General features: G+C 41.7%; 2 protein-coding genes across 6 annotated transcripts; one reads left to right on the plus strand and one right to left on the minus strand.

Annotated features, from left to right (window-relative positions):
- The first annotated feature begins 1646 nt into the window (after positions 1-1646).
- rbm42 (RNA binding motif protein 42) lies at positions 1647-9068 on the plus strand. Of its 4 annotated transcripts, XM_016664657.1 has the most exons (13): positions 1647-1754; positions 2063-2119; positions 2810-2930; positions 3657-3720; positions 5767-5838; positions 6865-7007; positions 7112-7285; positions 7372-7512; positions 7680-7797; positions 7885-7982; positions 8474-8570; positions 8669-8802; positions 8891-9068. In XM_016664657.1, exons 2-12 carry the CDS (start codon positions 2064-2066, stop codon positions 8779-8781), a joined length of 1197 nt encoding a protein of 398 aa, XP_016520143.1. In that variant the 5' UTR covers positions 1647-1754; position 2063; the 3' UTR covers positions 8782-8802; positions 8891-9068. The 4 variants fall into 4 exon arrangements, 3 of the variants coding, with proteins under 3 accessions (XP_016520143.1, XP_007579068.1, XP_007579069.1); XM_007579006.2 differs by having other exon boundaries at positions 8669-9068; XM_007579007.2 differs by having other exon boundaries at positions 7372-7506; positions 8669-9068.
- Positions 9069-10836: 1768 nt separating this feature from the next.
- LOC103156824 (protoporphyrinogen oxidase) lies at positions 10837-15307 on the minus strand. Of its 2 annotated transcripts, none has more exons than XM_007579008.2 (6): positions 14680-15305; positions 14359-14477; positions 13345-13458; positions 11380-11529; positions 11258-11300; positions 10837-11158 (listed from the first exon to the last, which is right to left on the minus strand). In XM_007579008.2, exons 1-6 carry the CDS (start codon positions 14699-14701, stop codon positions 11022-11024), a joined length of 585 nt encoding a protein of 194 aa, XP_007579070.1. In that variant the 5' UTR covers positions 14702-15305; the 3' UTR covers positions 10837-11021. The 2 variants fall into 2 exon arrangements, with proteins under 2 accessions (XP_007579070.1, XP_007579071.1); XM_007579009.2 differs by having other exon boundaries at positions 11048-11158; positions 11262-11300; positions 14680-15307.
- Between the last annotated feature and the right edge of the window lie 4550 nt (positions 15308-19857).

The raw sequence follows: 19857 nt of genomic DNA on the forward strand, positions 1-19857 counted from the left end.
TCACACTTTATGACATGGTGCATTATTCTGCTGGAAGTACCCATCAGAAGATGGGTTCACTGAGGTCATAAAGGGATGGACATGGTCAGCAACAATACTCAGGTAGGCTGTGGTGTTGACGTGATGCTCAGTTGGTACTAATGGACCCAAACTGTGCCAGGAAAATATCCCCCACATCACTGCACCACCACCAGCCTGAACCATTGATACAGGATGGAGGCAGGATGGATCCATGCTTTCATGTTGTTGATGCCAAATTCTGACCCTACCATCTGAATGTCACAGCAGAAATCGAGACTCATCAGACCAGGCAACATTTTTCCAATCTTCTGTTGTCCAGTTTTGGTGAGTCTGTGTGAATTGTAGCCTCAGTTTCCTGTTTTTAGCTGACAGTAGTGGCACCTGCTGTGGTCTTCTGCTGCTGTAGCTCATCCGCCTCAAAGTTCACTGGATATTTTCTCTTTTTCTGACCATTCTCTGTAAACTCTAGATTTAGTTGTGCGTGAAAATTCCAGTAGATCCGGAGTTTCTGGAATACTCATATATTCATATAAGTGTCCATTAATAAATGTATTGAATTGTTCCTTTGTACAGGTTTCCTGCAAGTTTTAAATGTTTTGTTGAAGGAAGTACACACAAGCTGGAAGGTGACCTATAAACTTTTTAAAAGTTTTGGTGGCTCTTGTGGCCTTTATTTAGCAGTTGTCAGACAGGAAAGCGAGAGGGGATGGAGCTGGGGCAAAGGTCATCAGATCAGGACTGGAACCTGTGACGGGAACAACAAAGACTAACGTCTCCATACTTGGGACCACTTTGCCCCTACACCACTACCACACCCATCTACAACCTCCTTTACAACAGAACCTGATCCAACGAACAGAAACAAATCTGGTTGTTTGTCCTAGTCTTTAAGTAGGAAAGACAACTCTGTTTCTCTGCATGAGGTGGGCAGAGTAGCAAAAATTGTACTTAAGTGAGAGAAACACAACTTCAACAGATTTTTACTCAAGTAAAAATAACAAGTAGCCATCCAAGAAATGACTCGAGTAAGATTAATAAAGTATTACTAAAGTAAAAAAAAGGTGACTCAAATAGTTGAACAGAAAATCTGATTTACAATTTAACATAATTTAATCAGGCAGATATAGGTTTTTTGTAAATTCTGGTATTTCAAAGTCTAAAATGAAAAAAAATCCCAAATAAATAACATAATTATAAAATTATAAAATAACACATTTTAAGCAGAATAAATTATTTTTACATCAGTTTTTTAAAATAAAAAACCCATGAAACTAAGATTTACAGTACGTAATGTAATATGAAAATTGTATCAGAACAACGAAACTGGTGTACGAACGAGGAATTTTATTTTAACATAAACTAGCTGTATGTCTGTGCAGTTTTGGTTCAATATCTGTTTTTCATTCAGTGAAAGTACTCTTGGTTTGTAGAGTTGCCAGAAACTGTACTCAAGTAAGAGTAGCAATATATACCACACTACTCAAGTAAAAGTAAAAAGTATGGTGCAGTAAAACTACTTCTCAAAGAACATTTTTTTCCCCAAAAAAAGTTACTCTAGAAAATGCTACTTACTACTGTGCTCTAATGAGGTTGTAGCAGTTTGTGCAACCAGACTCCAGTCCGCTAGGCGGCGGCATTATATCATAAAACTAGAGGCAGGTTAACCGGAAGAGAAGGTCAGCCGTCGGAGAAGAAACGGTATCCGAGCGTTTGATGAAAGATTCTCACTAAAAGTAAGAAGCCAGTTGTATTTCTTATATTCTGTCCTCCAAAGGAGTTCCTGCTATATTAATGAATGGTGTTGTAGGAGTTTCCTGCTATGTATTTGTCAGTTTACCTGAGTGAAACATATTTGTTTTGATTGTGCAGCTTTCATTCTCTTGGAATGAAAGCTGAGTGTTAAGAGGGACGTTTGGAGTGTCGGTGATAATGTACAGCAGCTCCAGAAAGACTCCAGTGTGGTGGAACGGAGCCCTGGATCGGATCGTCGGGTCCTGGTCGGGTGTCGGGTTCTGGGTTCTGATTGTTTGTGTTTCTGCAGCATGGCGGGCAAGTCAGGGGAGGAGCGGCTGAAGGAGATGGAGGCTGAGATGGCTCTGTGAGTAGAAGTAACTTCAGCGTTTCCTCTCTGACATTCTGATCTGAGTCAGTGACTAAATGTTCCGGCGATCATCTCTTTCTGGGAAGGAATGGTGTTGCCACCAGGACAGAGCTTTCTCAGCATCACCAGCGAGTGGGTGTGAAAGTTGAAAACTTTAGGACAACGACCAGCAGAGATCAGATTCACTTCTAGAAATCCCCCAACAGCAGACCGAGGTTCTGCAGGGAGGATGTGCTAAAAATTGAGATCAGGGTCCTGGAAGGGCTCCTGCTTTCACCTAAAACACATCATCCACCCATCCACTGTGTGAGGTCAAGTCATCATGGGGGGATGATGGAAATTGGCAGGAAAATACTTGATCAGATCATCATATATATATATATTTATATATATATATATATGTAACATGTACTTATTTGTATTCAATCTGCCACCGAATCCTTGACACCTGTCACCAAAGCTGCCTCTACTAAGCTGTAGCTGTATCAGTTTGTGGCAGCTGACACCAGATGTGCCACTGCCACGATATGAGCTCGGCCCTGCTGCCCAGGTGGTGTCCTGATCAGATGCTAAAACCAGTTCATCTCATTATTGTTTGATCACATTAGTTTTCAGATATTTATTTATCTTTATCAACAACACCAATGTCCGATCCTGATGCGGTTCTTTCTCTCTGACTTTATGCAGCTTTGAGCAGGAGGTTCTTGGTGGATCAGTATCAGGAAGTCCTCCTCTCATTGAGCCCATCCCTGTAGCCTTGGCTGTGCCAATGGTGCGACCCATCATAGGGACCAACACTTACAGACAGGTTTGTATTTTGGTTCTGTCAGACGTAGGCCTGTCACAATAATCAACAAATCAATTAATCGCACGATAAATTAGAACAAACTCAATAATTTCCATTGGTATGATTTATCATTTGTCTCTTTTTTTCTCTCTCTCTCTTTCTACCAAAACCTGGGTGATAAAAGTCTTCAGTTTGCTGCTTTGGTCTCAACTAGCTCTTATTTTGAAGGACGATTTTGTTTACAAAGACTTCAAAGTTAATTTTATTTGTCGTTTTGTTTATTTTGGGTGTTTTAAATGTTTTCCATGTTCATTATAATTTAAAGTTTATCTTATGGAATGTACTCTTACATTAATTTTTTTGCCATCACCATGGCATCACCATGTTTTGAGGCCTTGAAAATGGCCTCAAAACAACAATATTATCGTTTATCGCAATAACATCTGGAACAATGTATAGTTCAGCAAAATTTGTTATGGTGACAGGCCTAGTCAGACTCCAACATTTAGTGGTGAACATGGTTCTCTCTGTTCAGTTGACGACAAACAGCTCTTTCATTTCTGTGAGTTCTTTTATTTTCAGACTCATTTGACCCAGAACTACTCAGGCTTTGCTAAATTCTACAGTAACTCTGACTGAGCATCATCCAGCAATGGTTGCATGTTTCCTGTCAGGGTTATGTGAACTGTTAGTCATGATGCAAACGGCTGAATAAAGTCCAGTCTCTCCCTCCCTTACCTCTCCTAGGTCCAGCAGACGTTAGAGGCCAGAGCAGCTAGTTTTGGTCCTCCTCCAGCATTTGTGGGTCCAGGTAGTAGTCTTGCTTTAACTAGACTGAGTAAAGATGTTTCATTAACATGACTAAAGCAGAGGTCTCATTCTCGTGGCCCCACCGTGATATTAAAGTATAATATTAGTGGGGCCCACAGGGTGAGCGGGCCTCTGAAGGAAGTCCCGCCCGCCGTTCCTCGTCATGGCTGACATTCGGTGCTAGGCTAAGCTACACTGACTTCATGCACACTTCGCTTGTAACAACAGAGCAGCTGATGATGGACCCGTCCGGTACCAGTTTCCCTTCCCTGAAGTCGCCATTCTGGTACTTTCTACCATTAATGCCACGATCAAACGCAGAAAAAGGAGACTGCTACCGGGCTGCATCATCCACCGCCTGTTTGACAAGTAGAAGCGGTGATGACGTCACGCGTCGAGACGTTCTCCATACGTTGCTAGCTGGCTAAAGACTTCTATGAAACGTAGAACAAGAGCGACGCCAAGTGGAATAAACTAAATTTTGTCACACCCTCATCATGTCTTTGTCAAAGCCAAAGCCTGCAGTTCTATGGAACTGCAGTGAAGTGAACCTCCAAGGGCTGAGGAGGGAGCTGCAGAACAGCTGGCTGAAATTAGCGTTCATAAATTGGATCAGCCTTGAGCCTAAATGCTGCTTGCTTGGCAGATATTGGAAAATCCAATATCCAACTCGAAACTAACGTCACTGCAGTCAGTAACAACAAAACCACCAGGATGAAGTTTGTTTTGGACTGTGGCCTGTAAAGATGGCGCAGAGCGACTGGGCCTAAACGCCTCACAACGTCTGACACAGTGACGTTGGTTCAAAGCCCTATTGGCCCATGTTGGACGTAGAAGGCAGCTCTCCTCATGAACATAACGATGCAGCAGAAATACAGCGAGCAGAAAAGAGAGAAGCAAAAGAAGCCAAAGCAAAATATCTATTTTTTTTTTACAAAAAGACATGTTTAGGGGAAATAAGAAAATATATACATTACTTGATGGAAACTAGTGTAAGGAAAAACTAAATATATATTTATGCTTTTATTTCTTATTGTGTTGGTTTTGGTCCTCCATATGCAGTTCATATATTGGAGAAATAAACAATGTTGATGACATTTGAGGGTATTTTTAAAATGTTTTTGTGGATCCTTTATGCGGCCCATCCTCACCCAGCCTCATCCATCCTCATCCATCCTCACCCAGCCTCATCCATCCTCATCCATCCTCACCCAGCCTCATCCATCCTCACCCAGCCTCACCCATCCTCACCCAGCCTCTGTCTCCAGCGGTCCGGGTAAACTGAGTTTGAGACTCTGCTGTAAAGGTTCTACACTGAACACTCCTTTGATGGGTTTGTACAAACCGTAGTAGTTTTGTGTTTTTGCTGCCTATATGTTAGTGACCCAAATCTCTGGTGTTGTGCTTCTGGAGGTTCCATGTAGGTTTTGTTGCTATGGCGTTCTGAGAAGCACTTTGTGAATTCCAAGGCTATTTTTAGCTCAAAACAAAACTTCATATTGATGCAAAAACTCAACATTTCCATTGTTAATTCTTCTCCTCTGAGGAACTGGAAGGAAACGTCTCACCTGTCAAGTCTCCCGATTTCGAGTGGGAAACGACCGTATTTCACTCCTGTCACAGCATGCTGCTCTATTATTATTTTCCCATAAATTTCCCACATTACAGTAATTACGTCGCCCCCGTTCTTTACACCTCCACTCACCCCCCCACCCTTTACGACAGCAGCAGCAGATGGATAAATGTTTGTCATATTCTCACGTCTGAAACTTCAACATATTTGGCAGCAATTTGTTGAATTTTCTGCCCATTTGTTGCAAAGTTATCAGTTTCATACTTTCCTTTAGACATAACTATTGTTAGCACAGGGAGAAATAATTCCAGCATATCTGGCCTTGTTTTCTACCAATCCACCTGAGTAATAATAATAACAGAGAACTAATCTGACTCTCCACTGAAAAAAGGTTTTAAATGAGGTTTTACTTGATGTGTGGATCAGATGCTGCTGTTCTTCACTTCCATTCACTGTGACTTGTGTCTGTCCCAGTTCCTCCAGTTCGTCCTCCTCCACCTCCCATCATGAGACCAGCCTTTGTCCCACATATTCTACAGAGACCAGGTATGTTCACCACACCTCTGAGTCCAGGCCTGCTTGTGTCCATTAGGAGGGATGTTGAGCCTGGTAGTGGGTTGGACAGGATGCTGACTGGACCTCTCATGGTCCTGGTCCTTTCACAAAGTAAACAACCTTCATGGACTGGGTATTTATAGTGGGGGGCAGGAAAAGGCTTTTTTACAGTTGGGTTCAGATTAACATGTTTGATTTCATAGCAGCCAGATGAGGGAGTGACTTTGGTTTGTTTATTTTATTTTATTGTTTATTTGAATGGAAACACATGCTTAGAATACATATTATAACATTTATAAGCTCATTTGGAATGTTTGTCTCTAAATGGACTTTTGACCACAATGATATATAACAATAACAATATCAGCACAGCAGAATAAGACATTGACAGACCTGGGTTGACCTGACCTAAGCCCAATATTCCTATTATTATTCTGATAAATTGGTATGTGGCCCAGTACTGTCACCATATCGTACATGAACTATACAGTATCTACTGTCAGGAGTGACAGTAGATACTGTAGACACCAGACAGCTGGTGGACTCTGTCAGCACAGGGTTCTTGTTTCTGACCGTGGCCTAACTAAAGCAAAGGGCCAGCTGCAGTCAGTTTGCTGCCTCTACCTTCTGCTAGAGTTGCTTCATGATGCACTCAATGCTTCGCTTATGTCTGTTACTGGTGCATCTTATCCTAACACACATTTTCCTTCCACATAACTTTTTGCTAATTTGCAACAACTTTTAAACAAGCAGCTTCGCATTGACCTTCAGCAGTCGGCGCCTCCTTGTGGGCGGAGTCAGCAGTCCTCGCCATCATTGAGCTAGCCAGTCATTTTTATGTAATGTTCCTGTCTTTGGACAAAGTGAATGTTGGTTTATGATTTGCTGTAATCATCAAAATGACATGGAATAACAATAATATGAGCTTTAGTCTTTTAATTGAGTTACTTGAATAACTGAAGGTTTTTGATGTGATTGATAAGCTGTACCCATAATCCTCTGCTGTGTGCTGGTCAGGTGGTCAGAGGCTGCCGGTGATGCGAGGTCCTCCAGTAGCCCCGCCTCTGCCACGCCCTCCTCCTCCTCCACCCATGATGGTTCCTCCATCTCTGCCACAGGGGGGCGCTGCGCCTATTCAGCACCTGTCAGCTGCTCCCCGGGTCAGAACTCAGACATGTTTCTTCTGGATGCTGCTGCTGCTGTTGTCTCTGCTGGAGCCTCATGACTACAGGCTGTTTCTAGGATTCCTGCTTGTTGTTGTCAGGTTGGTGAGATGGTGGCTGTCCCCATGGTTCCCACTCCTCCGAGACCAGTCAACCCATCGCTGGTCAAACCAACGCCGTCCATCATCCAGGCGGCGCCCACCGTCTACACGGCCCCTCCAGCCGCAGTGGTCCAGAGGAAGGCTGACGTCCAGGCCCAGAGACAAGCCAGGATGGTGTGAATTTCACCAGACTACTGTGGCCTTGCTGCTTCAGTTTCCCTGTGCTCTAACCAGATGTGTGTGTTATGTGGCTCTTTCAGGAAGAACTGGCAGCACGAGTGGCAAAGCAGCAGGCGGCTGTCATGGCAGCAGGTCTGCTGGACAGGAAGGACAGCGAGGAGAGCAGCTCTGTTATTGGCCCCAGCATGCCAGAGCCTGAGGTCCCTCACACCGAGGTGATGGTAGGCTCCCTGTCCTAGAAGTTCAGCAGAGTTGACGCGATGATCGATATTCTCATGTACCTGTGTGGTTATGAGGTCTGATCACCGCAGCCTCTGAACGGTCCAGAAGAGCTGGGTTAATCCCAGCTCTTCTGGACACTTCATGTAATGAAGTGTTTGTTTTTCAGCCTGTGGAAAGTGTTTCTGAGGACAAAAAGAAAGGGAAAAACGAAAAGGTGAAGAAGTGTATCCGTATAGCTGCGGGATCGACCTGGGAGGACCCCAGTCTGTTGGAGTGGGAGTCAGGTGAGAACAGGGCCTTCATGTTTAAAGCGTGTGTGCGCACTAAAAATGCAGCATTTTTTGTGCTGAGGCTTCCCTGTTCTGTTGCAGATGATTTTCGTATATTCTGTGGAGATCTGGGTAACGAGGTCAACGATGACATCCTGGCCAGAGCCTTCAGCAGATACCCATCCTTCCTCAAAGCTAAAGTTGGACTTTTTCTTTCTTTTTTCAGCCTTTGCAGCCACTTTAGTAAAATACTGGTCTTAAATGTGATTTTTGTCTGGGAATCAGAAGGTAGAGAGTTCAGTCTTAGCTTCTGCCTACGCCATGTTACACCCTCATTTGTGTAGCTGTGTGCATGTGTAGCAGATGGGTGGATGTGACTATGGGATGTCTGTGGGCACCAATTTATGCCAAAAATATTCTTTGCTTGTAGACTAACAGGCAACCAATTAATGCACAAAATCCGCGTAGGACAGCGAAAGTCCTAGCGCAAAATTTTTGCGAAACAGGCGGACGGAGCCTGGTCCTGTTAGGCTGTGATTTTATCTTTTCTTTTTATCTTTTTATTACTTTCTTTTTCTTTCTCACTGTTTAAAATTATGTAAAGCACTTTGAAATGCCTTGCTGCTGAAATGTGCTATACAAATAAAATTTGATTGATTGATTGTAAATGAATCTGGATTCTTGTCATCAGGTGGTCCGCGATAAACGGACTGGAAAAACAAAAGGCTACGGCTTCGTCAGCTTCAAAGACCCGAATGACTACGTGAGAGCCATGAGAGAAATGAACGGTCAGCGGCTTGTTGTTCCCTGATGCTTCACTGGGAGTCGTGGTCTGGTCTGGACTGAAATGTGATTAAACATCATCCGTTTCTCTCTGTCTGTCCAGGAAAGTATGTTGGGAGTCGTCCTATCAAGCTAAGGAAAAGTATGTGGAAAGATCGCAACATTGAGGTGGTCCGCAAGAAACAGAAAGAGAAGAAGAAGCTTGGCCTCAGATAGTGTTTGATGCTCCTGGAGGGGGTGTGTGTGTGTTTGTTCTTGGCAGATTTTCTGTCAAATGCCTGACCTGTTGTACACTCATACTTAATGCATCCCAATGTCCCCTCAGAGCTCCTGGTGTCTACAGGTTAGGGTGAGTGGAAACCTATTAGATTGTTCTCATAAGAACAGCAACACATGCAGGTGTGTGTCTTTGAAGAGAGGAGACCCTCTGATTCTTTGTGGCAATACTATAGGATGTGATGGTTGTTTAAGATGTCAAATAAAACTTGTTTCAAAGCTAAAAATGTCTTCACTGTTCATACACCACCAGCAGGTTCCAGGTTCAGCTAAATTAGTTTCATAACCAAGAGCAGTGAGCCACTGCACACACATTCATTGAAATTTTCTTTCAGTATATTTGGGTGTTTTGTTGCATACATAAAGTGATTCAAAATGCATAAACTTGCATGCATAAACTGCCATTATGAGGAAAAATGTGCAACATTAGAGTCCACATAAGTGTATAAAAAAAAATGGAAAACTTCAAGCATGACATCAATCTGTTTTTTTTTTTTTGGCCTGGTTAAAAAATGTATACAAAAGCTCATTGTATGCAAAAGCACACTATCTGCATTACTTTAATTGCAGCAGTCTGGCTTTAAAACAGTTAATTTGTAAATGTGCCAATTCAAAAGAACTCAGCTTGCTTAGGACAAACTTAAGTCTGTTAGTACAAATAGTTCTTCAATCCAGTTCAGTCCTAGTATTTAATACAATCAGATTCTGATCCAGTTTACAGAACAGTTCTGCATTTTGCAGCACTAGAACTCTAAATAAGCATTAATTGGAATAATACAGTTGTGTTGATTCAATTTTGATTAACATTTTGGAGTGCCCTAGTCTGCATCTACTGCTATGTCCCATCAAGGCTCAAGAGGGCGCTACAGACCATGTGAAGGAACAACTGAAGCCCAGGGCTTTGCAGGGGTTCCTTCCCTTAGTTTTTGTTTTTATCTTCGTTGAAAATTCAGGAAAAAACCTAATGATAAAGTACGCAACAGTGACATAAGTGCATATTTGATGTGCTAAAACTGAGCAAAAAGTATAATAGATAAAAGAAAAGTCAAACTGAGTGTAAGGAGAGCAAAACAAAGTGTTACAAATGTAAGATGAATTCCGATTGTTATACAATAAAAAGTTGGCTAGACGGATTAAATTACCACCGATTAGGAATGTGTGGTATGGCATGAAATTTATATCACAATATATGTTGTGATGGGTGGCGATAATGACAATATGATTTGTATAAAATATATAATAGAAAGGAAATTGGATCATCATTAAATTTGCTTTGCGTTGTCCCCACATGATGACAATGATACATTATTGTCATCATGTGGGGACAACGCAAAGCAAAGTTAATCTCGGTTTTCCCCAACAGGTATGATGTTGCTGTTTCTGCTGCTGTCAGAGCTGGAGGGCTGAGTTGATCTGAGACTGTAGTTTTTAAACTCGAACAGAGAAGGTCGCTGGTTAAGAAGTACATTCACTGGCCACTTTATTAGGTACACCTGCCCAACTGCTCATTAATGCAAATGTTGAATCAACTAATCACATGGCAGCAACTCAATTCATTTAAGCATGCAGACATGGCCAAGACAATCTGCTGCATTTCAACCTGAGATCAGAACGGGGAAGAAAGGTGGTTTAAGTGACTTTGAACGTGGCATGGTTGTTGGTGCCAGACAGGTTGGTCTGAGTATTTCAGAAACTGCTGATCTTCTGGGATTTTCACACACAATCATTTCTAGGGTTTACAGAGAATGGTCAGAAAAAGAGAAAATATCCACCGAGTAGCAGTTCTGTGGGCACAAATGTCTTGTTGATGCCAGAGGTCAGAGGAGAATGGCCAGACTGGTTTGAGCTGATAGAACAGCAACAGTAACTCAAATAACCACTGAACGCACAACATGTTGACCCTTGAGGCGGATGAGCTACAGCAGCAGAAAACACCAGCAGGTGCCACTACTGTCAGCTAAAAACAGGAAATTTCTGACTGAGCGGAAAGTCAGGAATTTTTTTATAATTTGTCCAAATTTGATGCTTTCAGAGGGGGCATAGTTACTCTTTAAAGACATAAAACTACAATTCCCTTAAAACAGGTGGGCAAAATATTAGAAGGGTTCTTAGAAAATTTAATAAACTCCATTAATGCATTTCAAGATGAGATGAGAATCTGATCTGTTGCTCATGTTGCATCAAGCTCCATCTCCCAACAACTCTGCTACAGCTGTTCGTCCACTGAAGATGACATCATTCACAGACACGCCATCATATGCTGAGCCAATCAGAGATAGCAATAGGTTATTGTTCTTTATAAAGGCTCGCATGGTATCTGAAAAAAACAAAAACAAAAAAAACAACAATAAAAAACAGACTTAGTTTTTCCCCAACTCCATATCATTTTTAATGTAAAACACAAATCAACACTCACCTACTCTCTGAAAGTGTCCGAGGTGATACTGAGGTATACAATCCTGAGAAGATAAACAGCAATGAAACCATCAGCAGACAGTGCTAACTGGATCTAAGCTACAGTGAGTGAAGCTGCTGTACCCTGTGAAGAGCCACATTACTCCAGCTGGGGGCCACACAGTGTCCCAAGTGGCGGCGCACTGCCTCGGTGGCCCTCGCTAAGAGGTGGTCTGCTGAGACGGCCTGGGGGGCCCCAAACACATTCTGGAACCAGGCACCTCCCATCATGACCTAGGAGATATGATGAGAAGGTCAGAGTTCAACACGCCAACACTGCATTCTGTTACAGTCAAGGTTTAAAAGGTTTCATATGTGATACATACAGAGTCCTCCATAAGTATTTACACCCCTTCAACTTTCATGGCACTTTACAACCACAAACAGATTTAATAAGGAAATCCTTTGGCAAAACGAGAGAATCCTGGATTAAAATCCCTTAGAGGCTCCTTCAGCCAGAGGCCACATCCAGGTGGAAACCAGGGTGTGTGTGCATCTATTTCGCACTGAACACACACACACATATTAAACCTATTACACCCAAGAGGGGGGTAAAATTAATTTCCACCTGACAAAAACATACAAAAATAAATCAATAATAGCCTCACAGTCATCAGATAAAAGTGCAAACTTTTGGTGCCTCTGTAAAGGTAAGATGTCAAGGAATGGTTTCCTGGTGTCAGCACTATTGTAACTTTTACCCTGCCTGAATTATTAGTGATAGAATATAAGAAATTTAGCTTTTTTTTCACCTTGCCAAAAGTTTTTTATAAATAAATATTGCAAAACATCACTAAAATATTATTTTTAACACAAAAAGGTAGTTTAGACTTTTAAATCTACATGTTGTGTAAAAGTTCACCAAATTTGGACTCAATCATTTGAAATTTTGATTTTTTTTAGAAATTTTTTACCGAGAAATTTCCCAGGCGGAGAGGTAATTTTGGCACATTTTTAAATATCTGTGACACATGCAGTTTCACATCATAACTGGGAATCTGTTCAAATTAAATGGGTGATTACAACTGAATGACATAAACTTTGGTCATGACATTTACTCCATATATATATGCAAAATGTACCACTGTGCACTGTGTAATACACATAATAATGAACTGGCTCTTTCTATGACTCCAAGAGCGAGATTGTGACGAAATCATGCACAAATCAAAGACTAAATTGCAGAAAGATGTTTCCCTGCCCTCTCAAAACTGAACATTCCTCGCTCTAAAGCAATAAAATGATATAAATTATACTATAAAGTAAGAGATCACAATGAAAAATGCCCCTTTTATCAGTTCCCAAAGCCTGGGTATTCTACACAAAGCCAGGTTGGAGAAATCCCCCTACCGCACCATTTTGTTTTAGCTTCCAGACACGAAGCAGGAAGAGAGGAGGAGGGTTATCAGCTTGGCTCGAATGATCTTTGAAGCAGGATAGCGCCGTCATTAGCACATAATTCAAAGCTGCTAAAAACTCATTCAGAAAGCATGGGAGGGGGTTTCAGGTGAATTTCGACCCTGAAGTGAGGTTACAAAGCCAATATTATCAAGTATCCAAAGCTAAGAGTCTTCTGTGTCAAGTCATACCGAACATTTTCGGTCAGCCGACCGAAAATTCGCTTTTTAACACGCATGTTTGTTGACAGGGCATTTAAATGGACACGTTCCTTTAAATCCGTCAGCTGATTTTAATTAGCCGTAAAACCATAACATTTTGGGCAAAACTTGTATGCGGGATAGTTTTCGAATGATGAAAGCCTTCTTTAGCGGACAAAAAAAAAAAAGTCACGATTAGCGGTTGTTTACGGAGATAGCCGAAGACTCTCGAAAAGTGATCCCTCACAAGGGAGCACGGGCCTAACAGGTTTTAACCTGTATGGGCCTTAAAATCATTCTTGCAGATTTCAGAGCGTTCACTGTCCTTATTAAAATACTTGCACTCAAACTTTCAGTCACATATTTTCCAAGTAGACATATAAGAAATTACAGATTTATAGTAAAATATATAACCGCATGTGTGTGTGTGTGTGTGTGTGTGTGTGAGTACCGTCAGTCTTGTTGTCTGTCCAGTCTGTCTGTTGTGCTGAGGAAAGGGAACAGAATCATAGACTATCCCAAGTAAACCTGGGTCTTCCCATGAAGGAACAAGGTGGCCAAAACCCTGACAACAACAGAGACACAGAAAATAGTAGCAGAGTGTTTAGAAAAGTGAGTAAAGCTCAAAATTCTTATAATGGCTACAATTTCTTTACACATGCACTGACAGTATGCAACATTCTGTTTCAAATCCAAACATGAAGAAAAAAATTTGAGTTTCTTCAGAAAATTAGGAAAATAAAATATGTTGAAACAGCAGTGTAATATCCTTGAAAACAAACTGCTGAATGCATCATGTGAATCAGTGAACTAGCATTTTTTTACTGCACTGTCTTTAAGAACTGAGCTGTTTTGTTTTGCATAAAGTTGGGTAGCTTCTAACACCTATGAGGAGGTATTACAGCCCAAGAAGACTGGACAACATTCCATAGTTCCTCTGCATTCCTTGTTTTTTGTTCTTGTTATTTTCCCAGAGACAGAATCTTGAATGTCATTCAAGATTCCTATTGGGTCCAAACACATATTGGGCTGGCCACACCATAATATCGCCACAGGCTTGGTGTGGGATTGGTATCCTTTTGACTAATTGGTGTGTTTGGGGTCTCCATCTTGCCCAGAACAGCCATTTGAAGACCATTCCTCTTCAGAATTGGAAACACTGAAGGCTCAAGGCTCCAACTGATCCTAGATCCCTGACTTTCCATAAACTCAAAACCATCGTATGAGAAACATCCCATTTTAAGATACATTATCCACCATGCTTCACACTGCACTGTGGCTTGAATTCAGCTGTTGGCTCTGTTGATTTCTAACTGCCAGCCAAGCCAGCACAACTGGCTCAAATGACAGCAACACTTCCTCAGCATGCTCTCAGGTGCTACAGAAGTCAGTTAATCACCCATTCATTCAGCCCTGTGTGTGACAGCCTGAACATACAGCACAGTGGGGGTCTGGATGACCTTACCGTTACTGGGAGGATGGAGCCCTCATACTCCAGACTGGCTACAGCCACAGTTACTGTTGAGATGTCCTGCAGCTGCTGGACAAGACCCTGGCAGGAGGGGGGCAGGATACAGGACAGGGCTGAAGGGAGCAGGGGGGTACAAGAGAACAATTTACAGTTTCTTAAAGGTTTTAATGTGTACAACCACTTAAAGCGCAAGATGCTAACAATTTCTGATCAAAATTACTGACAACATTCAACTGAGTAACTTCCATGTTGTTCATACAGAAGGTAAGCTTATCAACGACCCCTTCAGGTATAACTGAAACAGTTCCCACTTGCCTTTAGCTGGTAGTGCAGACATGATGTGATCAGCTGATATTGTACCATCTTCCACATGGACCTACACACAAAACATTTAATGGACAAACTGATAGATGTAGAAACAGCACTTCAATCGTTGTTGATCTTCTCAAAATGTGCCTTTTATTGAACAGGACAATTCAAGTTAACATGTGAAACTGATTAGGCTCGACTACTGCAGGAAGCATGTCCAAATTATAAACAGGATCATATATTTACTGTCTGTATGAGAGCTTTAATATGGACTCAGTTTGTGTGGTTACTGTCCTGCTGCACCATGGTGGTGGTGACAGTGGAAAGATTTTGTCCCTCAATCTTACCACGATTCTCGCGGTAAGATTGAGAATCTTACCGCGATTCTCAATCGCGGTAAGATTGTCGTGTCTGGGACACGACAATCTGTTGTCGTGTCCCAGATTTCAAGTGATGGTAACTCAATGTTGAATTATGGTCAAAAAGTTGAATTCATGGTTAAGGTTGATGACTGACGGTGGATCAACCATCAAATAATCATCCAATTCTAGCCAATTAACTAATGTTGTAAAGATGTCATTGAATCAATGTTTTAGGGGCAAATTCTAATGATTGAAATCTAATGTCGAATGCAGTATTTATTTCCACTTTGGTTTTATGTTGTTTAGTTTTTATTCAAGTACATTTTTTGTTAATGGAGACTGAAAATCAATTTTATTTTTGTTTTTGGTTGTTTATCAGTTCCAGTGTTATGTGTTCTTTTGAAAATAAAGTGCATCTATCTATGACAGGAAATAGTATGCATTATTACATCATTTCCATTAAATCAGTGTCAAAAGGTCTTGAAACAATATTATCGTTTATCGCAATAATTTTTTGGACAATTAATTGCTTAGCAAAATTTGTTATTGTGACAGGCCTATTTCTGACTGACTGCATAATGTGTTGACACAAAAACTTCTACAAGTCACTCCAAGCAGTGGAGTGGCCCACTTCCCTTTTTACATTAGTGGTTTGTTCCATCCACACAGCCCCTTAGCTGCTGGCTTGTCTGCAACCTGCTTCTGAATTGAATTCTATTCTGAGAACTTGTATAGAATGTTTTGGGGTATTACTTTTATCTTAACTGTGTTTATTGAAAAATAACTTCATTGTTTTGTGCATATACTGCAGCTTCATAGGTAAATGTGATTATATGTCAACATTTAATTAAATATTCATGAATATTCATTGGAGTGTCCTTATTAATTTAACTGTGAGTGTACAAATGGACCGTATGGTTTGTGTGTATGCTCTCAGACCTATAACCAGTACATTATTTAATATTTCAATGTGTTTCAAATGTTTGTCCTTTTTCTAACCAGTGCCTTCCTCACTCTTAGTTTTATGTTTTCCAGCTGCTGCTCAGCAGTTTGACCCAACGCAGACTGACAAAGACTGCAGCAAAACTGTAAAGTAGTGTCTTCGTTATGTACCACAGTGGGAGGAAGGCATCAAGGAACCAAAGTGGCACCAACCTATGGAGTGAAAATAGTCTCAAAATATTTGTGTGTGTGTAACAGGATTTGTGCGTGTGTAAAAAGATTTGGGTGCTTGTAAAAATATCTGTGCGTGTGTAATACTGGATTTGTAAACCTTAAAAATAAAATAAACCTTCTCCTACGCCTATACATGTTGAAAAAGTACACACAAATCACCTGGTACGCACACACAAAACTGCATTTACACACAGATCCGGTTATGAGTGCACAACTATTTTTGAGACTCATTTCATGCTTCGGGGAAGCTCCCAGATTTGTGTGTAGATGGTGCGTTTACATGCTAGTAAAAGCTGGGACATCTGAGTTTTGCTCTGAGTCTAGTGTTTTGAGAGACAGCAGGCGCAAATCGTGACACCGCACCTACTAATGGCACTTCCGGTGGCAGGTGTGACACCTGCCATTAGTGCCACTGCGTTCGGCTGACTTCGGCTGACCTCGGCACCTCTTACTGGCACTTCCTCTGACACCTGCCATTAGTGCCACTATTTTCGGGTCTAGCTGTCAGTGTTGCCACTGACTTCGGCACCTTCCAAGGGTTGCCACGACCTCATACTGGCACCTCCCACGCCTCACGGACCGCTCTCGCCTATTTTTGCTGACGAGATTTAGGGCGGCCATCTTATAGCGTTCGACCGCTCCACTCAGCNTTTTCTTACTTGTCTGTAAATATTATTTCTGACTAGGCCTGTCACGATAAACGATAAATCAATTAATCGCACGATAAATTAAACCTATCGACCTCATTTTAATTATCGGCTTTATCGTCTCTTCCTGCCTTTTTTTCCTCTTTCTATTGATGACACTGAATGAAAAAAGGCTCAAAAAAGCTCTCCACTGACCCTCCCTTCCTCAGTGTAATGTCCAGCGCACACTACACGAGTTGTCGGCCTATTTTCAAAACCTGAGACACCACACATTAGCCGACAGAAATCCTAGGTATAATGGTTCGATCGGGCTTGTCGTGCCATGTGGTGTCCAGCCACATGGGCAAAAAATAATGGCTATAAGTCCAATTAACTAATTTTAAAACCAGGCATTAATCAATGCTTTACTAGAATCTACCTGTGATGCATGTGGCTAGAGTTAGCGTAAAGTCCTGACTGAATGAAAATCATTATAACCTAACGAAGCTGTCACCTTAACGAAGAACAGCTGAAAAGTTACCGGGTTCATCAAGTGTGGTAGCAATTTGGCTCCAACTCCTCCCCTTGTCATTTCTATATTCTTTGCACAAAATGTTGAATAAATATTAATGTTGTTTCCACATATCATCTCCGATCTCCGTTGGACTTCAGGTTGCGCGGTGTCAGCTGTTTGGGATTTCCCTCCGTAATTTCCCCTCAGAAAGCGTGGAGGAGAATCTGCGCTTTCTGATTGGCTACCTGTCACATTCAACAGGCTGCGTTAAGCTCCCAGTCGGGGAAAACCCCTGATTTAGATCGGATCGACCGTAACCCACCGTACAGTCGCAGAGGGGCGAGGGAAGCGGTATGGATGAACGAAAAAAAAAAAAAAAAAAAACCAACAACGATGAACACTGTATGCGCTGGAGTTTTACCTTAGAATGACAAACTTTCTGTTATTCCTATGTCAATTTGACATAGTAGGGGCGTCTGCACTTATCTGTGTCCCATGTCACTGTTTTCAGCAGTTAAAACGGTATAAGACACTGTTAACACGTAACCTGTTTTTCCGAGCTGCCTTTAAACAACATCAGCGCTACGACGCTCGCGCTGGGTTTACACCTGTGTGGCAGCGACGGAGACCTGCTGCTGCTGCACTCAGGGGTGTGTTGGAATCATGGCAGCTAACCAGCAAAAATGCAAAGAACTTTTCACAGTTTTTCCTCCAAACTAAGACTGAGTTGAGTAAAGCTGTTGGATGCAGCAGTGACGTGCGGTGAGATTCGTAGCTGGTGAGGCATTGACTTAATCATAATCAGATTTACAAATCTAGACCCCATGCAAGTTATTGTTTACATAAGAAAATTTTGCGCATGCGGACAATGCTGGAGGTCAAAAAGGCTATGGATGGATTACATGCCATCCATAGCCACGCTGCCGCCGTAGAATAATTCCGTTAACGCAATCAAACTTGGACGTAGATATCATTAATTTCGTGCTGTGCTCCACAGCAAAGGGAAAAATCGTTAAAGAACAACTCAAAACCACGTCTCTCTTGCTGTATCAGCGCGGCTACAAGCACACTCGTTGCCATAGCAACTGACAATAACGCCACAAAAAATAAACACTCATATTTCCCACACAAAGAGCAGAACATTCAGTCTGTTGCAGTAGTATGGTTTTAGGCTTAATGATTACTTTGGGATTATTGATTAGTGATTGCTGTGGTAAGAGGAGAAAACTATAAATATATCGCTGCACTTGACTTTACTGCATGGCTAGCTGCTAGCTCGCTGTTACTGTCTCTTACTCTGCAATTGTGGAGTCATAATGTCTGGGATCATGAGCGCCCCCTGGCTTGAGGCAAAACAACTGTCTGCGTCACCTCGAATCTGTTCTGCACGCTACAGCTCGCTGCTACATCACCGACTTCGCTTCCGAGCATGGAATGGGAAACTGCAAACATTTAGCGATTTTGAAGAAAAAATCATCAGAATTGGTTAAGTTAAATGAAAAATAGGTACTTTGTAGTACAAACCACAGGGTGAAAATAGCAATATAAATTATTTTATCATTATACATTATTTTTCCACGATGACAGGTGGCTCCCCTGACCGCACGTCACTGGGATGCAGGTAATGTTAGCTAAATGATGACTAGCTAATATCAACACAGCACCTTAAGCGTAACAAGTAGCCTCTAGGCTACTGACAATGTTGTCTATGTTCAGCTACTTCAATTCATTTTGCCCCCAAAATAAGTCGATCACCCCCCACTCCCCCCACCACTCACACACATCATTCAACCAGGTAGCCTCTCCATTTTGGAAACCACAGGGGGGGCCCAGGAGAAAAAGTTTGGGAACCACTGCACTACAGGATGGTCGGTTACGAAATCACCAGCGACAATCTTGGAACGCCCAACGTTGTACGATTGTCATAAGGGGAAAATGGGGGCAAAAAATCCTGTAGTGTGAACTACTGCATTAGGTAGTCGGATGTGCCCATCTTCTCTATTTAAATCTAGTGATTACTGAAGGGCAATATTGTATACAGACTTCATAATCTGCACTGTTGAATGCAGTGTTTATTTCCACTTTGGCTTTATGTTGTTTAGTTTTTATTGAAGTACATTTTTTGTTAATAGAGACTGAAAATCAATTTTATTTTTGTTTTTGGTTGTTTATCAGTTCCAGTGTTATGTGTTCTTTTGAAAATAAAGTGCATCTATCCATGGCAGGAAATGGCATGCATTATTACATCATTTCCATTAAATCAGTGTCAAAAGGTCTTGAAACAATATCGTTTATCGCAATAATTTTTTGGACAATTAATTGCTTAGCAAAATTTGTTATCGTGACAGGCCTATTTCTGACTGACTGCATAATGTGTTGACACAAAAACTTCTACAAGTCACTCCAAGCAGTGGAGTGGCCCACTTCCCTTTTTACATTAGTGGTTTGTTCTATCCACACAGCCCCTTAGCTGCTGGCTTGTCTGCAACCTGCTTCTGAATTGAAT

Source organism: Poecilia formosa, unplaced genomic scaffold, assembly GCF_000485575.1.
Source record: "Poecilia formosa unplaced genomic scaffold, Poecilia_formosa-5.1.2 Scaffold503, whole genome shotgun sequence".
Taxonomy (NCBI): domain Eukaryota; kingdom Metazoa; phylum Chordata; class Actinopteri; order Cyprinodontiformes; family Poeciliidae; genus Poecilia; species Poecilia formosa.

Excerpts from the sequence above, each read along its gene's own strand:
- rbm42 (XM_007579006.2), top strand. The coding sequence starts at position 2,064 with ATGGCGGGCAAGTCAGGGGAGGAGCGGCTGAAGGAGATGGAGGCTGAG. Across the intron at positions 7,008-7,111 it reads ACCTGTCAGCTGCTCCCCGG|GTTGGTGAGATGGTGGCTGT; the intron begins GTCAGAACTCAG and ends TGTTGTTGTCAG. Across the intron at positions 8,571-8,668 it reads AGCCATGAGAGAAATGAACG|GAAAGTATGTTGGGAGTCGT; the intron begins GTCAGCGGCTTG and ends CTGTCTGTCCAG.
- LOC103156824 (XM_007579008.2), bottom strand. The coding sequence starts at position 14,701 with ATGTCTGCACTACCAGCTAAAG. Across the intron at positions 14,478-14,679 it reads GTCTGCACTACCAGCTAAAG|CCCTGTCCTGTATCCTGCCC; the intron begins GCAAGTGGGAAC and ends TGCTCCCTTCAG. Across the intron at positions 11,159-11,257 it reads CGGACACTTTCAGAGAGTAG|ATACCATGCGAGCCTTTATA; the intron begins GTGAGTGTTGAT and ends TGTTTTTTTCAG.